Source organism: Nannospalax galili, unplaced genomic scaffold (assembly GCF_000622305.1).
Source record: "Nannospalax galili isolate Female #2095 unplaced genomic scaffold, S.galili_v1.0 scaffold417, whole genome shotgun sequence".
Classification (NCBI taxonomy): Eukaryota; Metazoa; Chordata; class Mammalia; order Rodentia; family Spalacidae; genus Nannospalax; species Nannospalax galili.
In genome coordinates this window covers 4736102-4759802 of record NW_008340785.1, presented here as the reverse complement: position 1 = coordinate 4759802, position 23701 = coordinate 4736102, and the positions used below count along the sequence as shown (strand labels likewise).

General features: G+C 40.1%; 1 protein-coding gene across 1 annotated transcript in view; it reads right to left on the bottom strand.

The window, feature by feature from the left end:
• Ros1 (ROS proto-oncogene 1, receptor tyrosine kinase) overlaps nt 1-23701 on the bottom strand; it is a 170801-nt gene that overhangs the window by 119007 nt on the left and 28093 nt on the right. The window contains exons 6-12 of the mRNA XM_008835788.2: nt 19648-19796; nt 18130-18268; nt 12983-13184; nt 12264-12340; nt 10394-10516; nt 8246-8430; nt 7531-7628 (exon numbers count right to left, since the gene is read on the bottom strand). Coding sequence (XP_008834010.1) covers nt 7531-7628; nt 8246-8430; nt 10394-10516; nt 12264-12340; nt 12983-13184; nt 18130-18268; nt 19648-19796 — 973 coding nt within the window. The remainder of the gene's footprint in view (nt 1-7530; nt 7629-8245; nt 8431-10393; nt 10517-12263; nt 12341-12982; nt 13185-18129; nt 18269-19647; nt 19797-23701) is intronic.

Here is a 23701-nt window from a genome sequence, read left to right as displayed (position 1 = left end):
AAAACCAGGTAAACACACAACCAAAAAAAAGAAAACTATAGACCCATATCCTTAATCAATATAGATGGAAAAATTCTCAACAAAATACTTGCAAACCACATACAGACACACATCAAAAAGATCATCCACCATGATCAAGTCAGTTTTACTCCAGAGATGCAGGGATGGTTCAATATATATAAGTTAATAAATGTCATAAATCATATAAATGGGCTCAAAGACAAGAACCACATGGTCATCTCAATAGATGCAGAGAAGGCCTTTGACAAAATTCAACATGCATTTATGTTCAAAGTCCTAGAGGGAATTGGACTGGAGGGAACATACCTCAACATAATTAAAGCCATTATAACAGACCCACAGCCAACGTCATTCTAAATGGAGAAAAGCTGGAAGCATTCCCATTGAAATCAGGAACCAGACAAGGCTGTCCACTATCTCCACTTCTCTTTAGCATAGTGCTTGAAACTCTTGGAAGAGCAATAAGACAAGAGCAGGAAATTAAAGGAGTAATAATTGGAAAAGAAGAGATCAAATTATCCCTTTCTGCAGATGATATGATATTATATCTAAGAGATGCCAAAAATTCCACCAGAAAACTCCTAGAAATTATTCACATGTTCAGTAAAGTGGCAGGTTATGAAATTAACCTACTAAAGGCTGTAGCCTTTCTATATACCAATAACAAGCAATCAGAGAAAGAGTACATGGAAACACTACCTTCACAATAGCTGCAAAAAATAAAATAAAATATCTCAGAATAAACCTGACCAAAGACATCAAAGACCTCTACAATGAAAATTTTAAATCTTTAAAGAAAGAGATTGAGAAAGACATCAGAAGATGGAAGGACTTCCCATGCTAATGGATTGGAAGAATATTCTGAAAATTACTATCCTACCAAAAGCTATTTATAGATTCAATGCAATGCCAATCAAAATCCCCATGACATTTTTCACAGAATTGGAAAAAACCATCCTAAGATTCATATGGAAGCAAAAAAGACCTCAGATAGCCAAAGCAACCCTAAGCACTAAAAGCAATGCCAGGGGGATTACGATACCAGATTTTAAGCTGTATTTCAGAGCTATAGTAAAACAACATGGTACTGGCACAAAAATAAACCCATACATCAATGGAACAAAATTGAAGACCCAAATATAAGTACATATAATTTCAGCCACCTGATATTTGACAAAGGGGCCAAGAACATTCACTGCAGGAAAGACAGCATGTTCAGCAAATGGTGCTGGCAAAACTGGATCTCCACCTGTAGAAGAATGAAAATAAACCCCTATTTTTCACCCTGCACAAAAGTCAATTCCAAATGGATCAAAGACCTCAATGTAAAGCCTGAAACTCTGAAACTGTTAGAAGAAAACATTGGGGGAAAACCTACAAGATATAGATTTAGGGAAGGATTTTCTAACCTGGACATCAATTGCTCAGGAAACAAGGTCAAGAATCAACAAATGGGACCTCAATAAACTAATAAGCTTCGGTACATCAAAGGAGGCAACCAGGGAAGTGAAGAGAAAACCCACAGAATGGGAGAAAATCTTCACCAGTGACACATCTGACAGAGCTTTAACATCCAGAATATATAACAAGCTCAGAAAACAGAAACTCAAGAAAGGAAGTAACCCAATTAAAAGATGGGCTAAGGAGCTGAACAGAGAGTTCTTAAAAGAAGAAATAAAGATGGCTAAGAAGCATCTTAAAACGTGTTCAATATCATTAGTAATTAGGGAAATGCAAATTAAAACCACTTTAAAATTTCATCCCCCAGTCAGACTGGCTAAGATCAAGAGAAGAAATGATACCAAATGTTGGAGAGGATGTGGGGAAAGGGGAACACTCATCCACTGATGGTGGGGCTGCAGTTGTTCAACCCCTATGGAAAGCAGTGTGGAGAATTCTTAAAAAACTACAAATGAGGGTCTGGTCATGGTGGCGCTCGCCTTTAATCTCAGCATTGGGAGGCAGAGGCAGGTGGATCTTTGTGAGTTCGAGGCCAGCCTGGTCTACGTAGTGAGTTCCAGGACAGCTGGGGCTACAGGGAGACCCTGTCTCAAAAAGACAAAAAAAAAAAAAAACAAAAAAAACTACAAATGAACCTACCATTTGAGCCAGTTATACCACTCCTTGGCTTATACCCAAAGAAATCATCCTACTGCAAAGACACTTGTACATCCATGTTTGTTGCTTCTCTTTCCACAATAGCTAAGAGATGGAAGCAACCTAACTGTCCCTAAATTATAATGAAAATGTGGTTCATATATACGATGGAGTTTTACTCAGCAGTAAAGAAAGATGAAATCATGAAATTTTCAGGTAAATGGATGGAACTAGAAACTGTTATACTAAGTGAAGTAACACAATCTCAGAAAAAAAAATCGACATATGTTCTCCCTCATACGTGGATCCTAGAACCAAATCCTGATGAGTGAGTATGTATCCAGACATAACTGCAAGAACCAGGATAATTGAAAGGAAACAGGGAGGTAAAGGAAAAGAAAGAACCTGAAAGAGAAGAACAGTAGGAAACAGGTTTTAATAAGGGAGATATGGATAAAAATCGGGTTAGTTTAAGGGGGGGGAGTGAAGGGTATACAAGGAACCTAGGGGATAAAGGGAAAGAAGGAACTCAAGAGAGGTAGGACCATAGGAGAATGGAATTATTAGGGGAGAAAGGGGGAAAATGGGGGCACCTTAATTGGGGAAACCATGATGGAGGGGTTACACAATGTTAGAAATAAGTAATGCTTAGCTAGGTTTTGAAAACCAGAGGGAACCATATTAGTCCAACAGCCTACTGACAAATTATACATACCAGATCAAGAAATATATGTCTAGGCAAGGTTTATCTGAGTACAATTGGTATTTACCCAAGATTTATCTACATGGCATACAGTAATTAAAAGTACGAGACTGGTGAAATTAACCTTCTTGGATGTTTAACAGACATACTTTGAGACCTATACTAATTTGGTCAGAGGGACATAAAGGACAGTTATTGCTCCTTGCCCTCCTAGGTTGACTGGTTCCAGGGGACTATGAGCATCTCTCAAAATGTCCTGTAATTGTGGTGGGTCACCTGTCCTCTTGATCAAGGAGGCTATGGAGACTCCATGAGATAGACTTGAACCAGTGTCCAGTCTACAAGGAGGATGGTCAACACAGAGAAAACATTTCTTCCATGCTTCCAAGTGAAGTCAGCCATGGTTGAGCAGGACCTTTGACTTATCTTCACATAGGCAGAACTGGTAAAAGAAAGGAGCCAGGGGCTCCTCCCAAGCCCATGTGACCCCTGAGCAACATATCCTCAAACGACCTTAAGAGTGAAAATAAAGTGGTTTATAGGGGCCAACTCTATGGCCTTAAACACCCAAAAGGAAAGTATAACCAAAGATTAAAAGGGCCAATATAATTTTTAAGAGTCCATATGCATAGCTATAGGCTACATAACAAGCAACAATGCCAGATAGGAGATACCTTCTTTTGAGTTGTTGGCCAGGGTGGCCAAAGGGACTCCCAGATAGTAACCCAGCATAGAACTGGGAAAATGAACAGCAGACCCCAATCTTATCTAAAGGAATATTGACAACTGATTGCTGCTAGATGAGGAACAGCTGACCTTCCTAAAACAAAGACCTCCAGATTGGATGACCAGATTCACCAGATGGACAAGTAGTGGGGAATGGCTGGGGGTGCCGACAACACAGCAGACAGTAGCAGTGATATCAGAGTATAAGGGCTCTAGTCGGGGGAGGGAGGCTATGGGAGGGTGCTACCTGGGAAGTGGGTGTATAGATGAATAAGATGGTTTGGGATATTCTGTGTGATATACACAAAAAAATCAACAAATTTTAAAAAATTATGTTTGAGGAGGAAGCATAAAAATTTACATCATGTTAATTAGTAGAGGTGATAAACTTTACCACTAAAATCTACCCGATGACTATAGATATACACAGGTGCCAAGAATGGAAGTGCAACCGATTATGACTAATAATAATCAGATACATACAGATTAGAGATGCATGTGCCAACATTTCAGTGTCATTAGCAAAAACAATCAGTGTTCTGGAAGGAACAATATATTCTAAAATGAAATGGAGATCTTTTTTAAAGGTTAAAAACTCATTCAATTTTGTCTTACAGGGCTTATACTGAGTTCAGTATTGTATAACTGTATTAATTCAACTGTGAACCTAGAAACTTGCAGCCACTTGTGAAAGAGATATACTCTCGCTCTGGAGTGTGTTACTAACAATATATAACTGTGTAAAGGAGAGTACTGTGAAGGCCAAGAGAATGACTGCAAATTGTTCACACATCGGGTGTGTTGAGGAACACAAACTTTTGGAAAGCTACACAAGCTTTCCTGTCAAGGTAGGAGAGGATTAGAAGACAGGCCCCTGGTACATGAGGTCCAATATTGTCAGGTTCCGTTGTAAAAGTTTGGGCAATTACTCAATCAACTTGTATTGCATTTCCCTATCTAATAAAAGTGGCTACCTGTGGATAAAATGATTATGGGGAAGTAAGATCTTAGAGGCACATGAGCATAGACAAATTGGTATAGATAATAATTATCATGACTATTTCTGGTCACATTTTAAAATCTAAACACAAATCAATTTTGCTCTAATGGGAAAAAGGAGCCACTGGATACCTGACAGAGATACATTTAAAGGGCTTACTTGATGAGTGTGGTTCATTGTTCTCAGAATGATTCATGTTGTGTTACTGCCAACAACAAGAGCGCATTCACAGTCTCTCAGACCGTCACAAAAGAGGAAATGAGATCTAGAAAGTCCAAAGAACTTGTCCTACAGCACAGTTTCCTAAAGCATCCTATAATTCAGGCTGGAGATGTGGTTCAGTTGGTAAAGTGCTTATTTAGCATGTGTAAAGCCCTAGGTTCAGTCCCCAGCACCTCATAAAATCAGGCATCGTGGCACACACCTGTAATCCCAGCACTTTGGAGATAGTGGTAGGAGGATCTGAAGTTCAAAAGCATCCTCAGCTACATAGTAAGTCTGTGGCTAGCTTGGGCTATATAAGAACCTGTCTCAGGGCTAGAGAGATGACTCAGTGGTTAAGAGCACTGGCTGCTCTTGCAGAGGACCTGGGTTCTATTCCCAGCACCCACATGGCAGCTAACAACAGTCCATAACTCCAGTTGCAGAGGAATCCAACGCCCTCTTCTGACCTCCATGGGTATTGCATGACACAGGTTCACCTACCTACATGCAGGCAATATACACATAAAAAATAAATAAATAAAATATTAAAATAAGAACTTGTCAAAAAACTATTAATTCAGGAATTCATTCAAACCTATAATGGAGATGAATTTCTAGGGCAAAAATGATGGCTCAACTATGGTGATTACAGGCTCAGAAATGTTTGATCCTGAACGAACACATATTTTCAATATGCCATTTTGAAAACATTGAGGCAACAGAAGGGGCAGCTGCCATGGCTTTTGCCACAGAGTCTCTGCAGAGCAACATCATCATCCAAGGTGATCAGACAGACATCTTAAAGCTCTTCTGGAAAGAGCAGAGACTGCAGACTCAGGTAATGGAAGTGGTCTGAGTGCTGTGTGCCTGTGGGTTGTAGGTCAGTATGCCAGTTTTCTGGATACCACGGCTGTTGTGAAGTAAACACAACCAGTGCTATTGTGGAATAGGGGCAGTTATGATCAGTACAAACATGGTTGAATGTTTTTACATTGCAAAATGTCCACCTTTTGCACTGATGATTGTGATACTTGTCCTGTCTGATGGCTCACTCTCTCCCTCCCTCCCTCCCTCCCTCTTCAACATTTGGGTACAAAGTCACCTGTTTTGTTACCCAGGCTGTGATTGCCAGGCCAGCAAATAATAACCCATCCTCAGTAACAGCTCCACATGAATAAATGTGTGAACTGGAGTTTCAATAGACTAGCCTCTGTTACATGAATGTGTTATCGATTACCTGCCTGCCTAGAGTGTCCAGTGCATGGCAATATCAATTACATGAATAAAAATATTTCCTTCCAAGAAAGAGAGAGGAGAGAGAGAGAGAGAGAGAGAGAGAGAGAGAGAGAGAGACCACATTGAAGCTGGATATAGCAGAACACCAGTGCTCCTAAGCCAGATCGATCACAGGCAGAGACATGAGAATCCTTAGAAGCTTATGGGACAGCTAGCCTGGTGTGCATATCAGAAAACAGCAAAGTGTATCTCAAAATAGAGAGAAGACAAGGACCCAAGGTTGTTCTCTGACCTCTACACACATGTTCTGTGTCATGCAAGTACCTGCACACACACACACACACACACACACACACACATCAAATAAAAGAAATTTCTAAATTTTAGAGAACATGAGCAGAAGAGTTTCATTTTAAATCACAATGAGCAATCTTTTACCAAGAATGTCAATGTAAGAAAAAAAAAGACCAAGTTATGATCTGTAGCTTTTTTCACTCTAAATGAAAGCAACTTTATTCCCACAAAAAAGAAAAATGTTAATCTTACCCATCACATTAGAATTGCTTATTAGTGAAGAGTTTGCTGTGTTTTGTCATATCTAAGAAATAACCCAAAAAATAACTTCTTATGTTTTCACAGAACACATTAATGAACATTTAGAGTTTGTAAAAACCAGTCACGGGGGTTGGAGAGATGGTTCAAAAGTTAAGAGCACTGGTTGCTCTTCCAGAGGACCCAGATTCAATTCTTAGCACCCACAGGTGACTAACAACAGTTCATAACTCCAGTTCTGGGGGAAATCCAATGCCTTCTTCTGATCTCCAAGGGCATTGTATGACACAGATATACTTACACACATGCAGGCAATACATTCATATACAAAAAAATAATAAATAAATAAATAATTTTTTTAAAAAAAACAAAACACATTCACAGTTGATAGGTCATTTCATTCTCAGAATGGTACCTCTTCCCTCCATGGTCGCCTAAACCTAGAATCACAAGCTAGCTTGCTTTAGATCCTGCTGCAATTTAGCAGCACAGCTGAGTTCAAGTATGTCAACTTCATTTGCAACAGGGAAAAGGATTTTGTAATTGAAACTTGTACTTTTCACTAACAGTCAAATCCTATCTTTGCAATGGTGGATGTTAGCAGCCTTCTTGTTAAATCAGCCCCTTTGTATATGTAAGGATAGACCAGGAGATGAAAAGAGCTGTATTTCTGGGCAGCAGACAGGCATGCAACAAAGGAGTTTCTTGTGGAGACTGTTCCAGGGAGTAGTGAGATGCTGAGTCCCACCATAAAGCGGGGGCAAGTCCTGGACTAGAACCCGGGTCCTGAAGCTCCTAACAAAAGGTTATCTCCATATACTTATATTTTGCTGTAGAGGAGGAGACAACCAAGTTTGAAAGCAATTTTAATTACGTTTATCTGAGTTGCATAGATGGATTTATCTGGTGCTATAGTGTTTCACTAACTAACAAGTTTCACACTGATTTTTGCCAGCAGAGCAGACCCAGAATCCACATGACTAACACTCACCCATTGTAGGAATCAACCACAACTTTTTGAGGTGCAATAATGGAGAGTGGAGTAATTTCCTCAAAATCTGAGCATTTCTCTAAGTCACAGACATATACCTAGAAAATCAAAAAATATATCAGTAGGATTAATTAATGCCTGTAGTACACATTCAATTTGGCCACCAAGTATTTCCTGAGAATTTGTTCTATGCTTGGGATTGCTATCATCACTATGCCCTTTACAGAACAATCAAAAGAAGTCTTTAAAACGTCATTTAATTGGTGCACACCTGTAATCCCAGGCTTTGGCTAGAGTGGTAGCATTTGTTCATTCTAACAAACTTGTAGTTTTTAAGGTAAAAAAAAAAACTTGAAACACATGAATCTTTTAAACTATCTTCTAAAAGATTTCAGAACTACTGCATTTTCAGAGACTGGCTGATGTAGTCCTGGGTTACCATATAAAGATGCTTGCAACTGACTTTGCTCATGATGGAAAGTCTTACCCATTGATAACATGAATACCAACATTATCATAGCAGATGAGTTATTATTAGTAAAAATTTATGACCCTAGAAAACCACAAATAAAGATGACTTAATAGTAGGTCAGAACTAGCTAGCACTAAGCAAAGGCTAGGCCCTCTTGTAGACTAGGTCTATGATTTATCTGTTAATTTCATATCTAATGTCTATATCAATAACCAATTATTCTCTTTAAATTCTCAGACTAACCAGTTTATCCATGATGAAATACATTCTCTGGTAAAGCCAATCTATGGAGATGGAAGAGATTAATCCTGAACCTCGGTAAAAAATTCTCAGGTCAGATACATCAGACATGTTGGCTATCTCCTTCCTCCATATGAGAGTTCCTTCTGAGAAATAAACCACTTGCTGATGGACATTAACTGATATTCCTAGAAGAGTCATACAAGTGCACACACATCATTGAATGTCAACAGGCACACAAAAACGTATTAAGGCAATTTTTCTATAATGTTTAGTAAAGAAAGTAAATTAGGGGCTGGAGAGATGGCTCAGCAGTTATGGGCCTTGGTTGCTCTTTCAATTCCCAGCACCCACAGGAAAGCTAACAACCATCCATACCTCCAGTTCTGGGGGGATGACTGCACAGGTACTGCACAACACAGGTGCACTTACACACATGCAGGCAATACACTCATACACATAAACTAAAAATAACAAAAAGAAAATAAAAAAAGAAAGTAAAATAGAAGTTCTTGTATCTTAGAAGAAAATATTTTTCTAGATTCTTTTAATATATACAAATTATATAGAAAAAACCTGTGCAAGTATGTCAGCTATTTACATAATTTACATAAAATAGAAGAATTTAGAATAGTATCTTCTAGAAATATTTTTAAAATAGCATATTCTGGAAATATTAGGGGAAAATGGAGGGAGTGTTTCTGTTTTCTGTGGGGTTGGTTTATTTTGTGCTGAAGACTGGCTCCAATGCCTCATACATGCTTAAGTATATGACACTATCACTGAGCTCCATCCCCACACCCAAAAGCATTTTTTAGTATATTTTTCATTTAAAATTTTTTATTGTTTACAAATTTCTTATGCACATTAAAAGTGTTTTGATCAAATTCACCCCCATTCCCACTCCTTCAATTTCCCCTCCATCCCTCGGCACCACCATTCCCTCCTAATTTCACGTGTGCTCTCTTTTTTGTTAGGCCCTCTGAGTCCATGTAGTGGGCCAGTATATGTAAAAGAGTCATCTACTGGAATGCGAGTAGTCTCTCAGTCCTGAAGAAAATGGACTCTCCCTCTCCCAGCAGCTATCAGTTGCCAATAGATCCTCAGGTAGAGGTCTTAGAGGTTGCCAATAGATCTCAGCTAGAGGTTGTGACCCCTCCCCATCGATGCTAGGATTTTATCTGACTTGATCTTGTGCAGGTCTTATGCATGCTGTCACAGCTGCTCTGAGTTCATATATGCAACTTTCCTGTTGTATCTGGAAAACACTATTTCATTGTAGCTATGCACCACCTCTGGTTCTTATACTCTTTCTACCCCCTCACCCCATGATGATCCCTGAGCCTTTGGAGGAGAGATGTGATACAGATGTCTCATTTAGGGCTGAGCACACCACAGTCTCATTCTTTGCATGTTGACCAGTTGTGGGTCTCTATGTTAATCAGCATCTACTGTAAAAAGAACCTCCTCTGAAGAGGGTTGACAGACACTAACCTATACATACAAAGATAAGTTCTAAGGAGGCAGTTCAATACAATGTCTATTTAACAGATTAACAGTAGTATGTTCTCTCCTAAGGTATATGACCTACCTAGCCACAGGGTTTTTTTTTTTTTACCACAATAACATTGATAGGCATGAGTTCTGTCTGTGGAGTGGGTCTTATAATGAAATCAGAAAGTGGGTGGTTACTCCCATAATATTTGTGCCACTATTGTGCCAATGAACATATCTTGCCAGGCCACTCACTATTGTAGCTCACAGGGTTCACAGCTGGGTCAGATGGTTCATTACTTTACTCCCCTGGTAGCTTGCATAGCACCTTCTAACACTACAAAGCTGGCCTGTAGGGATGAAGCTTCCAGATCAGTACCAATTTGATTCCTATGTTTAATGTCTCTGGTATGTGGTATCTTCCCCAACAAGGTCCTACCGTCAAGTTCTAGAGGGTAATCAAAAACAATATTAATAGCCTGTAATGTTTGGGGGTTTCTAGGACCCCACTGACCAACAACTTGAGAAGAGGTAACCCATACCTGGCACTGGGCACCAAGACCATTTTTTCAATATTCCTCTATCCTTCAAGTTTTCCTTCCAGAAATTTTAAATACTTCCTTCTACAGTAAGGTAACATCTCTCTGTTAGACTGACCTGTAATATTATGGTGTATAGCATCTGACCAAAGGCAATGTGCTTCGTCTACCAAGTATTTTAAAGACCTCTTTCTTAGAGAAGTTTTTCTGGATAAAAAGAGCCATTGTTCCTCTTCTTGAACTGAAAAATATAATTTATAGGCAGAAAAACCAACCATGTGTACACCAACACAATTTTTTAATAGTTCAATACATGGGAATTAGTACTTTAAAAAAAGACTGATTAAATTTTCTGGAAGTACTTTAGAGGTATTTTACCTGTGGCATAAACTCCACAATTCCATTATTGGGGATAGAAAATATAATGGTAATCAAGTAGGACTGTGTGTCACTAAGTACTTCCAAAATAACATTACGTGAGTTATTATATCATGTTCAACACCCTTGCTCCAACAGTTCAATTCATTATCCCCAGCATAAGAATATTCTTAGTAGAGGTAGCCCAGCGCCAACCAGGGTTGTTGCGTAACACACACCGTAGACAGATAATGGTGATGTTATCCCTGTGCTGTCTTCAGCTGTTCTCCCTTTCAAGCAGGAGAAAAGTTCTTAGATAAATAAAAGTTGAAAGCTACAGAACTCTGATTAATAGCCTATTCAACTTGGATACCTATGCAAGTCCATGGATGATAGACACTTTTAGGACAATTAATAAATGGTATTCAATAATCACACAGCAACCTTAACTCTATATTTAACTTGCCCTTTGAAAATATTTCTTGAGTGATGATAATACCTCTCCTTTCCTAGAGTCTAGAAACAGTCAAAAAATAAAAATAAAGGCTGATAATAGATGATATCCACCACTTCCTGGCATATGTATGTGCCAGTTAGGCTAAGAAGTAGTCGAGTCAGCAGATGGAGTTCTAGTGGACGTAGAAAACAGACTCATGGAATTCTGAATCCTTGAGTGTTTTTCAAGACTATTTAACTAGTCTCCCCCCTCCCCCCAAAAATCTATTGCTTCTTAGAAAGCATTTTTGATTATGATTTTGCTCAAATAGGTTCCATCCAGAAATCTTCAACCTCTCAAGGCAATTGTTAAGATACAATAGCCTCCCCCTTCAAAAAAAAAGTACTTAGGACAAAAAGATGAGCCAGCCTTGGTGGCATACACTTTTAATCCCAGCACTTGGGAGGCAGAGGCAGGCAGATTTCTTTGAATTTGAGGCCAGCCTCGTCTACATAGTGCGTTCCAGGCCAGCTGGGGCTACAGGGAGACCCTGTCTCAAAAAAAAAGATGAAGGTGAATTTACAGATTGAATTCTCAAAGGTTAAAATATAAATTCTTAAAGTTTGTATATACTTAAAAACATTAAGCGGAGTGGGAAAATGTGTAATTTGACTTAAATGACAATGCATAATGTGAAATGGGGTCAAGACAGAAAGTTTAAATGTAATTCCTTTTTTGTTTTGTCTTTTTGAGACAGGGTCTCCCTGTAGCCCCAGCTGACCTGGCACTCACTATATAGGTTGGCCTTGAACTCACAGAGATCTGCCTGCCTCTGCCTCCTGAGTGCTGGGATTAAAGGCATGCACAACCATGCCCAGCTTAATTCTTAAATTTGTAAAAGTAAGTCACCACCCCTAGTGATTTTCAACTGAACTAAGCATCTGTTTGAGGCCATCATTTTTTAAAATGCTTAAATTTTTTTCATTATGTATTTTTAATCTCAAAATCTTAATATGAAACAAAGAATCACTTAAAATTGAAAAGTTATCAAGTAACCCCAACCCAAAAATATATTCAAAGCTTTAGAGGAAGAATCTTGAAGCCTACCAGATGACCCAAGACTGCTGAACTCTGACCCTTACCCCAGCCACCCCTTCATCCCTGTGCAACAAAAAGGAGGAACCCTAGGCCATACCTGCTGGGGATGGAGTGGTAATTATAGATTCTGCCTCTGGCCCCTCACCAACTTCATTTACGGCTGCAATAGAAAACCTGTTCCAAAAACAATTTGGAGATGTGTTTCACATGGCATGGTGTGAACATGAGATAAATATAGGAGCAACGGCAATTCTATTTAAAGGATGGTGCGGCAATGCATAGATCTAGTTACTCAGCATCACCGTCACTGCTCAGCACTGGGATGACTATCAATCACACCCTTGTTTACCTTCCCCACGGAGCAGTTCAGGGTCACTGAGGTCAAAAGCTGAACTCTGCTATCTGCATGACCCCCATTCCCCTCCTAATTTAAAGAAGTCTCAGTAAATATCAGAGAAGCTGATAAACGATAATAAAATAATCTCCAGTGGTTAATATAAATACCACTAGCAGAATTTTACCTTGAGTTTTTTTTTCACATTGGATTAAATGAAGATCTTATATCTGTGGTGATTTTGTTCTTATTACATCATATTCATTAGGATCCTTCAGTATATTGAAAACATTTTTGCTTAGGACCGTATAATCTAATACACATGTAAACTTGAGAAAAAGTTCGCCTGTTTTACTCCCACAGCATGGAGTCAGTGGCATGTCTCTCGATAAGTTTAAACTGATTTTCGAACAAATTTCTTAAATAACTATTGCACCTGTGTTCTTGCTGGTGCTATTTCCTTTGTACTGCTTAACTCTTACCTGTAGGTGGTGTTTGGTAGAGTGGAGCAAAACTGGAAACTGGTTCTCTGGGTCCCTGAATCTGATTTTTGATTTTTACTGATCAGCCTCAAATTATAACCTAAAATAGGTCCACCTGGGAAATGAGGCGGGGCCCAGCTGACTTCCACAGTGTTGGGACTTGAGCTTTCAATGTTCCTAATGAGCGGAGCCGTTTCTGGGACTGGAAGAGAGAATGGTGGCACAGTGAACTTTAAAAAGTAGATTTTTGTGTTCTTAGAATAGCAAAAGAAAAAAATCATTTTTGAAAGGTTAACAGAAATAAAATCTTTTGATCTGTAGTGAAAATGTGACGAGGGGAGGTGGTTAGAAATTATAACTTGCAGTTCTTGGTCTTTTTACCAGTTAAGGACTAAAGTCTACCAAGACTCTTTCAAACATTATTTTCTTTGTTTCTAATTTATGAAATAAAATTAAATATTAATGACTCAAATAGGATCAATATTCTAGACAAAGCGTTGTCAAAAATCCTCTAGAGACTCACATGAACTGGAAGAGAATCTGAAAAATGAGAGTCAATGATTAACACAAATTGAACACCGCAAGGCTTTTCACTCTTTGTGTTGTGGCCTGACTGGTTCCAGCTGGACATGTGACTGCAGATAAATCGGAATTCGAATGATATGCTTCACTTGTGCTATAATCAGATCTGACAACCCTGATGACACCTTCATGCTGTCACCAAAGTCCCTGGGAACCCAGGCTGACCTCAGCAGTATCCCGCCTTTGCAGTGGATGAAGGAAGCATTAATTAAATGATTAAGCATTCACTGACAGACTGTAGATGCTTCCAACAGAAAAGGCCAATAAATGATTTGCCAGCTCAGGTTCCACCCAGGTCTCCACCTACGTATCTATCATATTTTAGCTCCCAAAACATTCTTGTGCCTACGCCTTAGACAGAAAGGCATGCTTTGACATCACTTTGCTCTTGAGTAGACGCCTCTCCCTCTGAACACTTGGAAGACATTCTGCCCACCACTGTCTGACTAGAGCAAGGAGAAATGAGATAGTTCAACCCTCACACCAATTTACAATTTATCTTTAAAGGGCCTTTTCTTGAGTCTCTTGGCCTTTCTCTGATTCAATCCCTCCCAAATCCTCAGACTCATCTTTGATAAACACAAGCATCTTTGTGCTGCTCCCTGTCTCCATGTACTCAGTCACCTTTGTGAACAGGAAAAAAAAAAAAAAAACACCTTCCACTGAGTTAGAATCAGGATGTAAAAAACCTTAACTCATTAGGGTCAAGCAAGCTAAAAGCCACCTACACAGCAAGATGTGTAATCATTATCCAAACCTCTCTCTCTCTGTCTCTGTCTCTGTCTCTCGCTCGCTTTCACACACACACACACACACACACACACACACACAAAATTCCTCTTTGGAAACTGATACTCTGCCTTACAACTACTCCTCTTGGTTGAGAAATTGTCCTTCAAAACATCCCAGGAAAAAGACATCAACATAAACTAACATTAGATAATTCTCACGGCCAGAAAGAATTGGACTATGAAGCAATAGGCATGAAACATAAGTATCTAAGTGTCAATGTGCCAAGGAAAGTGAGGGAGAATCTGAAACATGAGATGCTATCTGTGGAAAAGGCACCAGCACAGATCTGGAAGATCTGGAAGGGACATGGGCTTCCTTAGCAGCACAAGAGACAAGAAGTGCAAGAATGGCCCTTCTTTGTTTGAATCTGGCCAACCAATGGGTCCTGACCATGGCGTTTCTCCAGGACCAGAAAATGTGTCAGCACATTGGAGTTATAAGGTATTGCTTAGGACAAAGGAGGACTGTGTATTTTTCTCGAGTTTGGACTATTTCAAACATGGTCCTAGGCCAGGATCTGACCTTAAGTTCTGTGCAGGAATGCTCAGAGAATTATCAGCAGAAGTGACCACACGAATTCTAAGACCTAGTAATCAGGAAGAGGATGTTCATTAGGGAAGGAAAAATGCCTCAGTTTCATCAGGTTCCCAACCTAAGGCCAAGCAAGCTCCATATAAAGACACAGCCACATCACCATGACAGGAGCATGCAATCCATGTGGCCTAAAGCAAGTCTTCCCAGGTTGCCTCAGCTATGTCTTGGAATGAGAGCCCCACACAACTCCCCCTGAGTATGTCCTAGCATCTGACTCCCCACAGGGCTTCTAGAATCCTGAGTCCTAGCCCTTGTATAGAAAAGCCATATCTGGGGCTGGAGAGATGGCTCATTGGTTAAGAACACTTGCTGTTCTTCCAGAGGACCAGGGTTTGATTCCCAGCACCCACATGGTGGCTAACAACCATCTCTAACTCCAGTTCCAGAGCATCCAGCATCCTCTTCTCAGCTCTGTGGGCATTGCATGCACATGGTGGACTTACATACATGCAGGCAATATCCTCATACACATAAACTAAAATAAAATTAATAACGAAAGTATTTAAAAAGTCGTATCTTCAAAAGAAGACATCAGGCACTCCTCCCACATATGTGCCTCTTTTTTAATTTATGTGTATGTGTATGAACCTGCATGAGTATATGTGCACGTGTGTGCAGGTGCCTGAGGAGACTGGAAAGGGGTGTTGGATACCCTGAAACTTGAATTACAGGTGGTTATGAGCCATGATGTAGGTGCTAGTAACAGAACCACAGTCCTCAGCAAGAGCAGTAAGTGCTCTTAACCGCTGAGCCATCTCTCCAGTCCCGATATGTGTCATTTTAAAACCCATTTCTGATTAAATGTTAAAGTATTAGAAGAACCTCTCAGTTGGTCTCTACCACTAGACTTTTCCAATCCCTGTTCCCTTGATCTGGTCTGTGTTTCTCTTTTTAAAGATGATGTGAAACAATTACTCCTCTGCTTCAGAGCCTTCTATCATCCCAACAGCTTTCTAGAGTCTAAGTGCCGTAGGCTGACATTCACAATTCTTGTCACTTTGGACCCACCTAGCCTCCCAACGTTAGCCTCCCCGCTTCTTTTCCTGTATTCCGTGCTTCCCGCAGATAGAACACTCACAGTCCCTCTCCTTGCCTTAGAATCCAGTCTCTGACACTGTTCATGTAGGCACTGCCTTCTTCTCTCCTCCCCTCATGTCCATATCAGCAGATGAACTTCCTCCAGAGAAACGCCTTTGGTATTTCATTCCAGAAATAATTATCTCCCTTCTCTGGCCTTCGACAAGAGTAGGTCAGTACCTCTGATTAAAATGTTTCTTTCTAATCAAGTTTAGCCTGTGTGGCCCTGCGAACTGGGCCTCTGGCTACCTGTCATATCTCATTTCCCCTCCTTCCAGCCATATCGGTCATTCCTCCACACACCCGGCCCACTGCTGTACTAATTCTTTGTCTCTGTTCCTTCTTCCTGAAAAACTCATTTCCAAATACTTGCATGGCTTCTTCTATTATTCAAAGGCCCTCTCGGAGAGCCCTTTCCTGAGTAGCCAGCCATCCTGAGGTCTCTTCATCACCCGTGCTACTTTATTTTTTGCAATGTTCCTGTGTCCTGCACAGGTACACTTTTCATGCTATCTCCCCAGGGATGATGAGCAAATATCCCTGCCTCAAACCCCCTTCTCCTCTTCCAAAAAGGTGAGGGCCTGTTCCCTGGCAGCAGCCATTGCACCACAGGGCTTGATTAGGCAGAGGTAACAATTCTGAGATCTTGAAAGAAGCACTGGGATCTCCGGATGCTTCCTTCTCTGACAAACTTAGCGAGAGCCAGCCATGTCTGCTCTGCAAATTCCAGCTTTCCCTTGAATGGGTTGGCTGCTCAGAGTCTAAGCTAAGGAGCAGAGAGTTGATAAATTCACCATACCATTGATCATGCAAGCTACATCACCCAACTTGGTGTTTACCAGAAATGATGTCATTCTGCACCCATCAGTGGACATGGGCATTTATCTTTCATTGTTTCAGAACTCAGACTAGAGAAAAAGATGGTATTTTTAAAAATTCTCTCATGACCTATAATCTATAGGTCTATAATGTGTGCTTAAAGAAAACTGGTGGAATTAATGAAAACAGGTATCTGAATATCCTCTTTATATAAAAATAACCAAATTTCCAGGAGAAAATAAATAAAACAAGAAAGGGCCTAAATCTTTTTGCAAATTTCATTGATAAACACTCAAAGAAGTTTACAACCTGATCTGGGTGTGGTGGTGTATACCTTCAATCCCAGCATTCCAGAGACAGAGGCAGAGGCAGGCAGATCTCTGTGAGATGGAGGCCAGCCTGATCTATGTAGTGAGTTCGAGGCCAGCTGGGCCTATACCCTGCTCAAAAAAAAAAAATTAAAAAAAAAAGTTTAAGACATTATCTCAACAAATAACTATAGAATCATAACTTCCTTACCACCTTACCAGCATTCCTTGGTATCTCTCACCTGGCTTATTACAATAACAATCTACCAAGTCTCTGCTTCTTTCCCCACCCCAGTTCATTCTCCACACATAGTCCTGAATGACCCATTTAACATGTATGGTAGATCATGACAGGTTATATAGCTCTTCCCTCAAAACACTACAGCAACTCTCCTTCCACAGTCTTTGCAAAGTGTTCCCTGACTACCTGTTACTTTCCACCTCCTTCATTCTGTTCTGACCACCTGGCTATTCCTTGAACAGCCTCCAGGGAGGCTCTTACATCAGGATGACTCCATGGACCACCTGTGGCTCGAGTGCTGTCTCAGATATCTGCTTGGCTGACTCCCTTGACTCAAGTCTTTGCTCAAACTTCACCCATCAGCTCCATGAATCTTCTGGCCACTTGATTTCTTACTGTGCCTCTCCCTCCCCATTTCTCACCTCTAATTCCCTAAAGCACACACACTGCTCAAACATGCCTCAGCACACAGCAGGCACCATGCTGCTTACCATATGCCCTTATTTATATGTTTACTGAAGACCATATTTGCCTCTACCAAAATGTAAGCTCCACAAGGGCAGGGATCATTGCCTTGATCACTGAGATATTGTGAGCATTACTAGGCACATAGTTAAGGACTCAATTATTAAATAGAATGACAAAGGAATAGATTTATTTCATTGCTTAGAACAAAAACAAATTAGACTTTGGAATGATGTCCTTACTTCTCAAGTGATACACATATGCCATACCTCCATAAGGATGAGTCCTGTAGCTGGGACTTGGGGGAGAATAAAGTTGCAGCTGAGCTGTGATGATCCAAACCACTCGAAATATATACTCGGTGAATGGATGCAGGGGCTCTACCATGTACGAGAGCTTGGACACAGTCTAGATCCATGAGATATCAAAAATAAGCATTTGTCAAATAACCACAACCCAATATGACACAGAATGCAGATCTATTTGTGGAAGATGGCCTTTGGAGATGAGGCCACCAAGATCCTGGTGGATGTGCAACAGGCCAGGAGCTCAGACCCAAGCTGCATAAGTCTCTCCTTCAAGATGGCAAAGTTAAGGGTTTGGTCATTTGGCACTTACCTCAAAAATTTATTTGAATTTTCCCATATTTAGGCCAGGTATGGTGGCGCACGCCTTTAATTCCAGCACTCAGGATGCAGAGGCAGGCAGATGTCTGTGAGTTCAAGGCCAGCCTGGTCTACATAGTGAGTTCCAGGACAAGTAGGGCTGCAGGGAGACCCTGTCTCAAGAAGACCAAAATAAATAAATAAATTTCCCCACACTTGATGTCTTAGGGCTAATTTTTTTTCTGAACTTGATTTCATAAAAGGGGCAATCTTGAAAGACTACCACAAAACCACACTTACAAAATAGTGCAAATCCCTCTAAGAATCTCTCTCCTGCTCTCCCTCCTAGATGAAATCACTGTAGGGGGAGGGGCAGATAATTATCAATAAGATAAATTGTTCTATGATGCTGTGCTGAAGGAATTATATATGTGATACATATAATAAAATAATTCACAGAGTAGTAGAGATTAAAGTTTACCTAATCCAACAACTATGCTTAAATCTTTGCTAGAATGTATTAATGCCTATAAGTAGTCTCCTCCATCCACAAGGGATCTTCCCCAAACCCCCAATGGAAGCCCCAAACTCCAGATGTACCAAACTCTATATGAAAGTACCATAATACCATGACTGTCAATCTGATAACTTTAACAGAGATGACTATGTGTCTAACTCGTGGGTAGTATATATAACATGGATACACCGGACCAAGGGATGATTCACTTTGCAATGAGATGAAGCAGAATGACCTGAGATTTCATCCTGCTACTCGATATCATGCATATTAAAACTTACATTTCATTTTGTTGGTGGTGAAAACAGTGGTGGGTATTTGGTTGGTTGGTTTTGTTTTTGTTTTTGTTTTCAGACAGGGTTTCTCTTTGTAGTTCAGCCTAGCCTGGAACTTTCTCTGCTGCCCAGACTTGCCTTGAACACACAATCAATCCTCCTGCCTCAGCACCCCACCCCAAGTGCTGGGATTATAGGCCTGTGCTACCACAACTGACTTAAATTTTCTATTTTTTAAATTTTCCATTTAATATTTTTAGACTATAGTTGACCACAGGCAACTAACACTGTAAAACCAAAACCACAAATAATAAAGACAAAATACTTTAGATCTTTGAATAACTTAGGGAAGAGAAGTCTTCGTTTAGATAAGAAAGTAGCTTTGCATACCTCAGTGTATACCCAGCTTCCTTGAAGTTGTGAGTATTTCCACTGGATGATGTATTTTACTCCAGAGATGTTGGCAGGTTTCCACCGTAAGGTCACACTGTGGCTTCCAATGGAGGATGCAAAGGGTGCTGTAGGGAGTTCTGTGTTTTCTGGGGAGGAAACAGCATCTCTCACCATTCACTCCTGTCCATCAAAGCAGGAATGAGTGTGCCTGTTGCATCTAGGGCCCTTGCTTTCTCCTGATAATAAAATACCTGAGCAATGAATAGAATACAAGGTAGTCTTTCTTTTTTTATTATAATCAGGCAACACAGTGTTCTGACCAGTCTTTACTTAGGTAGCATTTCCTTACAGGCAAAGGATGATGAGGGTGCTAGGATCATGTCTATGACATAGTAGGAACATCCAGGGCATGTACCCTCAAGGCATTCTTCAAATATGATACTACAATTCTACTATTACTGCACATCCTGTCAATAAACTTTTTTGGTGTAGAAGATAGAATTTATTACAGAGTAAAGTACTCTTGGGGGTGAGAGTGGGCCTTGGCATCACCACACTCAGCTTTATTTGGTTCTGGGGATCAAACCCAGGGCTTCATGCATGCTAGGCAAGCATTCTACTAACTGAACTACATCCCCAGCCCCCCAAAATTATCTTTTTTTATTTTTTTACTTTTATTTTATGTGTATGAGTACTTTGCCTGCATGCATAAAAGTGTACCATGTATATGCAATGCCAGTGGAGACCAGAAGAGGGCACCTGATCCCACAGAACTATAATTAGGGAGAGTTGTTAATTGTCATGTGAGTGTTGGGAACCAAATCCAGGTCCTCCACAAGAGTAACCAGTATTCTTAACTGCTGAGCTATCTCTTCAATATTTTATTTTAAAATATTTTTGTTAATTTGAGAATTTCATACAATTTATTTTAAAGAAAACAAAGACAAATGATTTTTTTTGAAACAGGGTCTCATTATGTAGCCACAGCCAGCTGGATCTCACTAAGTAGACTAGGCTGGCTTCAAAGAGATCCTCCTGTTTCTGCCTCCTGAATGCTAGGATTAAAGGCATGTGACACTACCCCCAGCCAAATTTTCTTATTTGCACAAAGTTACTTATTTTATACCGAAGGACCCTACACTTCACTATTTTGCATCTCAGCACATTTCATAATTTTGAAACATTGGAGTCATTGAAATTTGTGGCACATACTACTGAGTGAAGGCTGTTTGGCAAGCACTGGAGTCAGGGCTGGATTCCTGCACGGTTATACTACTGAAATGAAGTCTCATTCTGGTTTATTCTGGTTTTTTTTTTCCTAAAATTGTAATGAATACTTCATCTTTCCTTATAGGAAAAAAAGTATTACTCTAATCCATAAAGAGTGGTAGATTTGTAAAGAGCTAAAAATAACTAAATGCAAAATTGCAGGACCTCACTCTCCTGGAAAGAAAATTGACAGAATTTTCATCACTACAACTAATGGATATGGACTAATTGAAGTTCATGCTTTATAATCCAGAAAACTTAAAGCCATTGTCATCTGAGGTCCCAAACACAGAGATCCACAACCCTTCTCTGCTGATTCTTCTATTTGTGGTTTGTTTGGGGGCTATTAGACCCATGTGAGCAAAGCTTGGCAGCTCCTTGCTCCCCTTTGGTAGTAAAACCATCAAGGATTGGCATAGGCTGAGACACCTGGAAGAGGTGTCTGACAATGGAGCTGGCGGTGGTGAAGAAGGATGCCAGGAGGCATCAGAAGTGACATATGCTGAAAACAGAGCAGAGGAGCCAGAGTTATATAAGCACAAGTAACCGTCAATTTCATAGCTAAGTATAGACCTCAGAAGTCTCAAAGCCACAGTGATACATATGGAAAATTATAGGTAAAGTAGGTTCATTCTAAAACATCACAGCAAGAGGGCATCAAATGAAGAGCCAAGCTGAACTGGGCTGCATACCAGTTTCACAACAGGACGGCATGGGTAAGGAAAGGCTCTGCAATCAGACAGCGGTAAGTAATTCCAGCTGTATCTCTTAGCATCTCTGTGGCCCTGAGCAAGTATTGACACTCTGCCTTAATTTTTTCATCTGCCAAATGAGGTTAATTGCAGTATTTACTGCCTCTAAAGACAAAAGACTAACATCTCTAAATTAATGAGAACAGTGCCTGAGTCATAAATGCTTAATAAAAATAACTACTACTGGGATCGAGGAGATGGCTCTGTGGCTAAAAGCGCTCCTCATGCAGCAACCTAAGTTGCAACCTAAGTTCAGATCCCTAGAACGCAAGTTAAAAAGCTGGACGAAGTGGCATGTGTCTGTAATCCCAGCACTCTTAGTGAGATGGGAAGTTTGCGGGCCACCTGGCCTGGAGCACATAACACAGTGACAAAACAACAAAATAAACCGTACCTCAAACTAGGTGGAAGGTCAGGATCAACTCCCAAGCTTGTCCTCTGACCTCTAAACATGCATACATGTTGCACACACATATCATACACACACAAAATTTAGCTATTATTTTATACATTGTAAGCAACTGTCACTTCCTACCACATAGAAATAGACACAGAGCATCTAAAATCAAGTAAGACAGCAGACCTGCAAATAAATGAATGAGGTAATGTGTTAGGGACAGTCTCGGGTATATGGGCAATAAGCACGAACGCCTTTATCTAACTTGGTTCACCTCATTTGTTGTACAACATCTGAAACGATGAGAATTATTACTTTTGAGACAGGATCTCACTGCTAGGAAGACTATTAATAAATATAACAAATTTTAAGTAGCATATAAATTGAAAGACAAAATTATATATTTATTTCAGTTTTAAATAAAGATTACTGTATATTAATAGTGACCATGTGTTCCTTGAACTCTTGACAACTTCTTAAATTTTGTAATCTGATTGTTACCATTACTCATTTCCTGTCCCTTGTTGAGTTTTTATGGAAGTTGTTTGTTACATCAGACATCACCAAAAATCCCAGTTTTACAGACTATGACATCATGGAAAAGAATGTAGTGGGGCCTATTTTTATGCCATGTGCTGCCCCCAAGCAGCAGATCCCACAGTATCCAACAAATGTCTCCTATGTGGAACTTGTTTCCCTGTTTCCTGGTGACTGAAAATACCCCATAGTTCCCCTTGAGGGCACTGTGACTTCTGTGATGCCTTGGGGCACTCCTAAGCATCATTTGGAAACCACAAAATATAAATTTTACCCATAAGCAACACCCTCCTCTCAATTTCCATCAGCCACTGGGAGTAAGGAGGAAGCCCCTGGAAGAGCCAGGCAACTCCCAGCCTGGAAGGATCCCTTGGTGGTAGTGGGAGACCTTAGGAAATTGATCATGAGACAGCCGATAACATCCAAGCTATAACTTAGCAAAGTACTGGCCCTTCAGATACCACTGCCGAATAAGTACACTAGGAAAAAGTCACTTAGACACATCCAGCCTATTTGAATTAGGCAGAGGGAGTTGCTATACTTAATCATGAGTTCCCCCACTTAATCAAAATCCAAGACTGAGAGGCATATCTTCCATACACTCAAATTTCCAGCGCCTTTTTTGAGGTATCATGCACATAGTAACTTCTTCGTTAAGTAAATATTAGCCGAATAACATAGTTCACCTTAAATAAAATATCTCAATACTTTCAGCTTATCAAAACAGCAGCCTTCCTTAATGTCAGTTTTGCTCAGAGTATAGTGCTCCCTAAATAGGATAAAAGGGATTAGGTTGGGGGTATAGCCCTTTAGGAGAGTGCTCACCTAGGATGCAGGAAGCTCTGGGGTTTGATGCCTACCACTACATAGAACTGAGTGCATTAGTGCATACCAGTAATCCCAGCACTCAGGAAGTGGAAGCAGGAGGACCAGGAGTTCGAGGTCATCCTTGGCTACATAGCAAGCTCAAGGCCACTTAGGCTTCATAAGATCCTGTCTCAAAAAAAAAAAAAAATACACCCTTTTGCCCTTCAAGCAAAAATCCAGCCCAAAAATCAAATAATGTCAAATTTTCTTATTTTTTTCTAACAAGAGC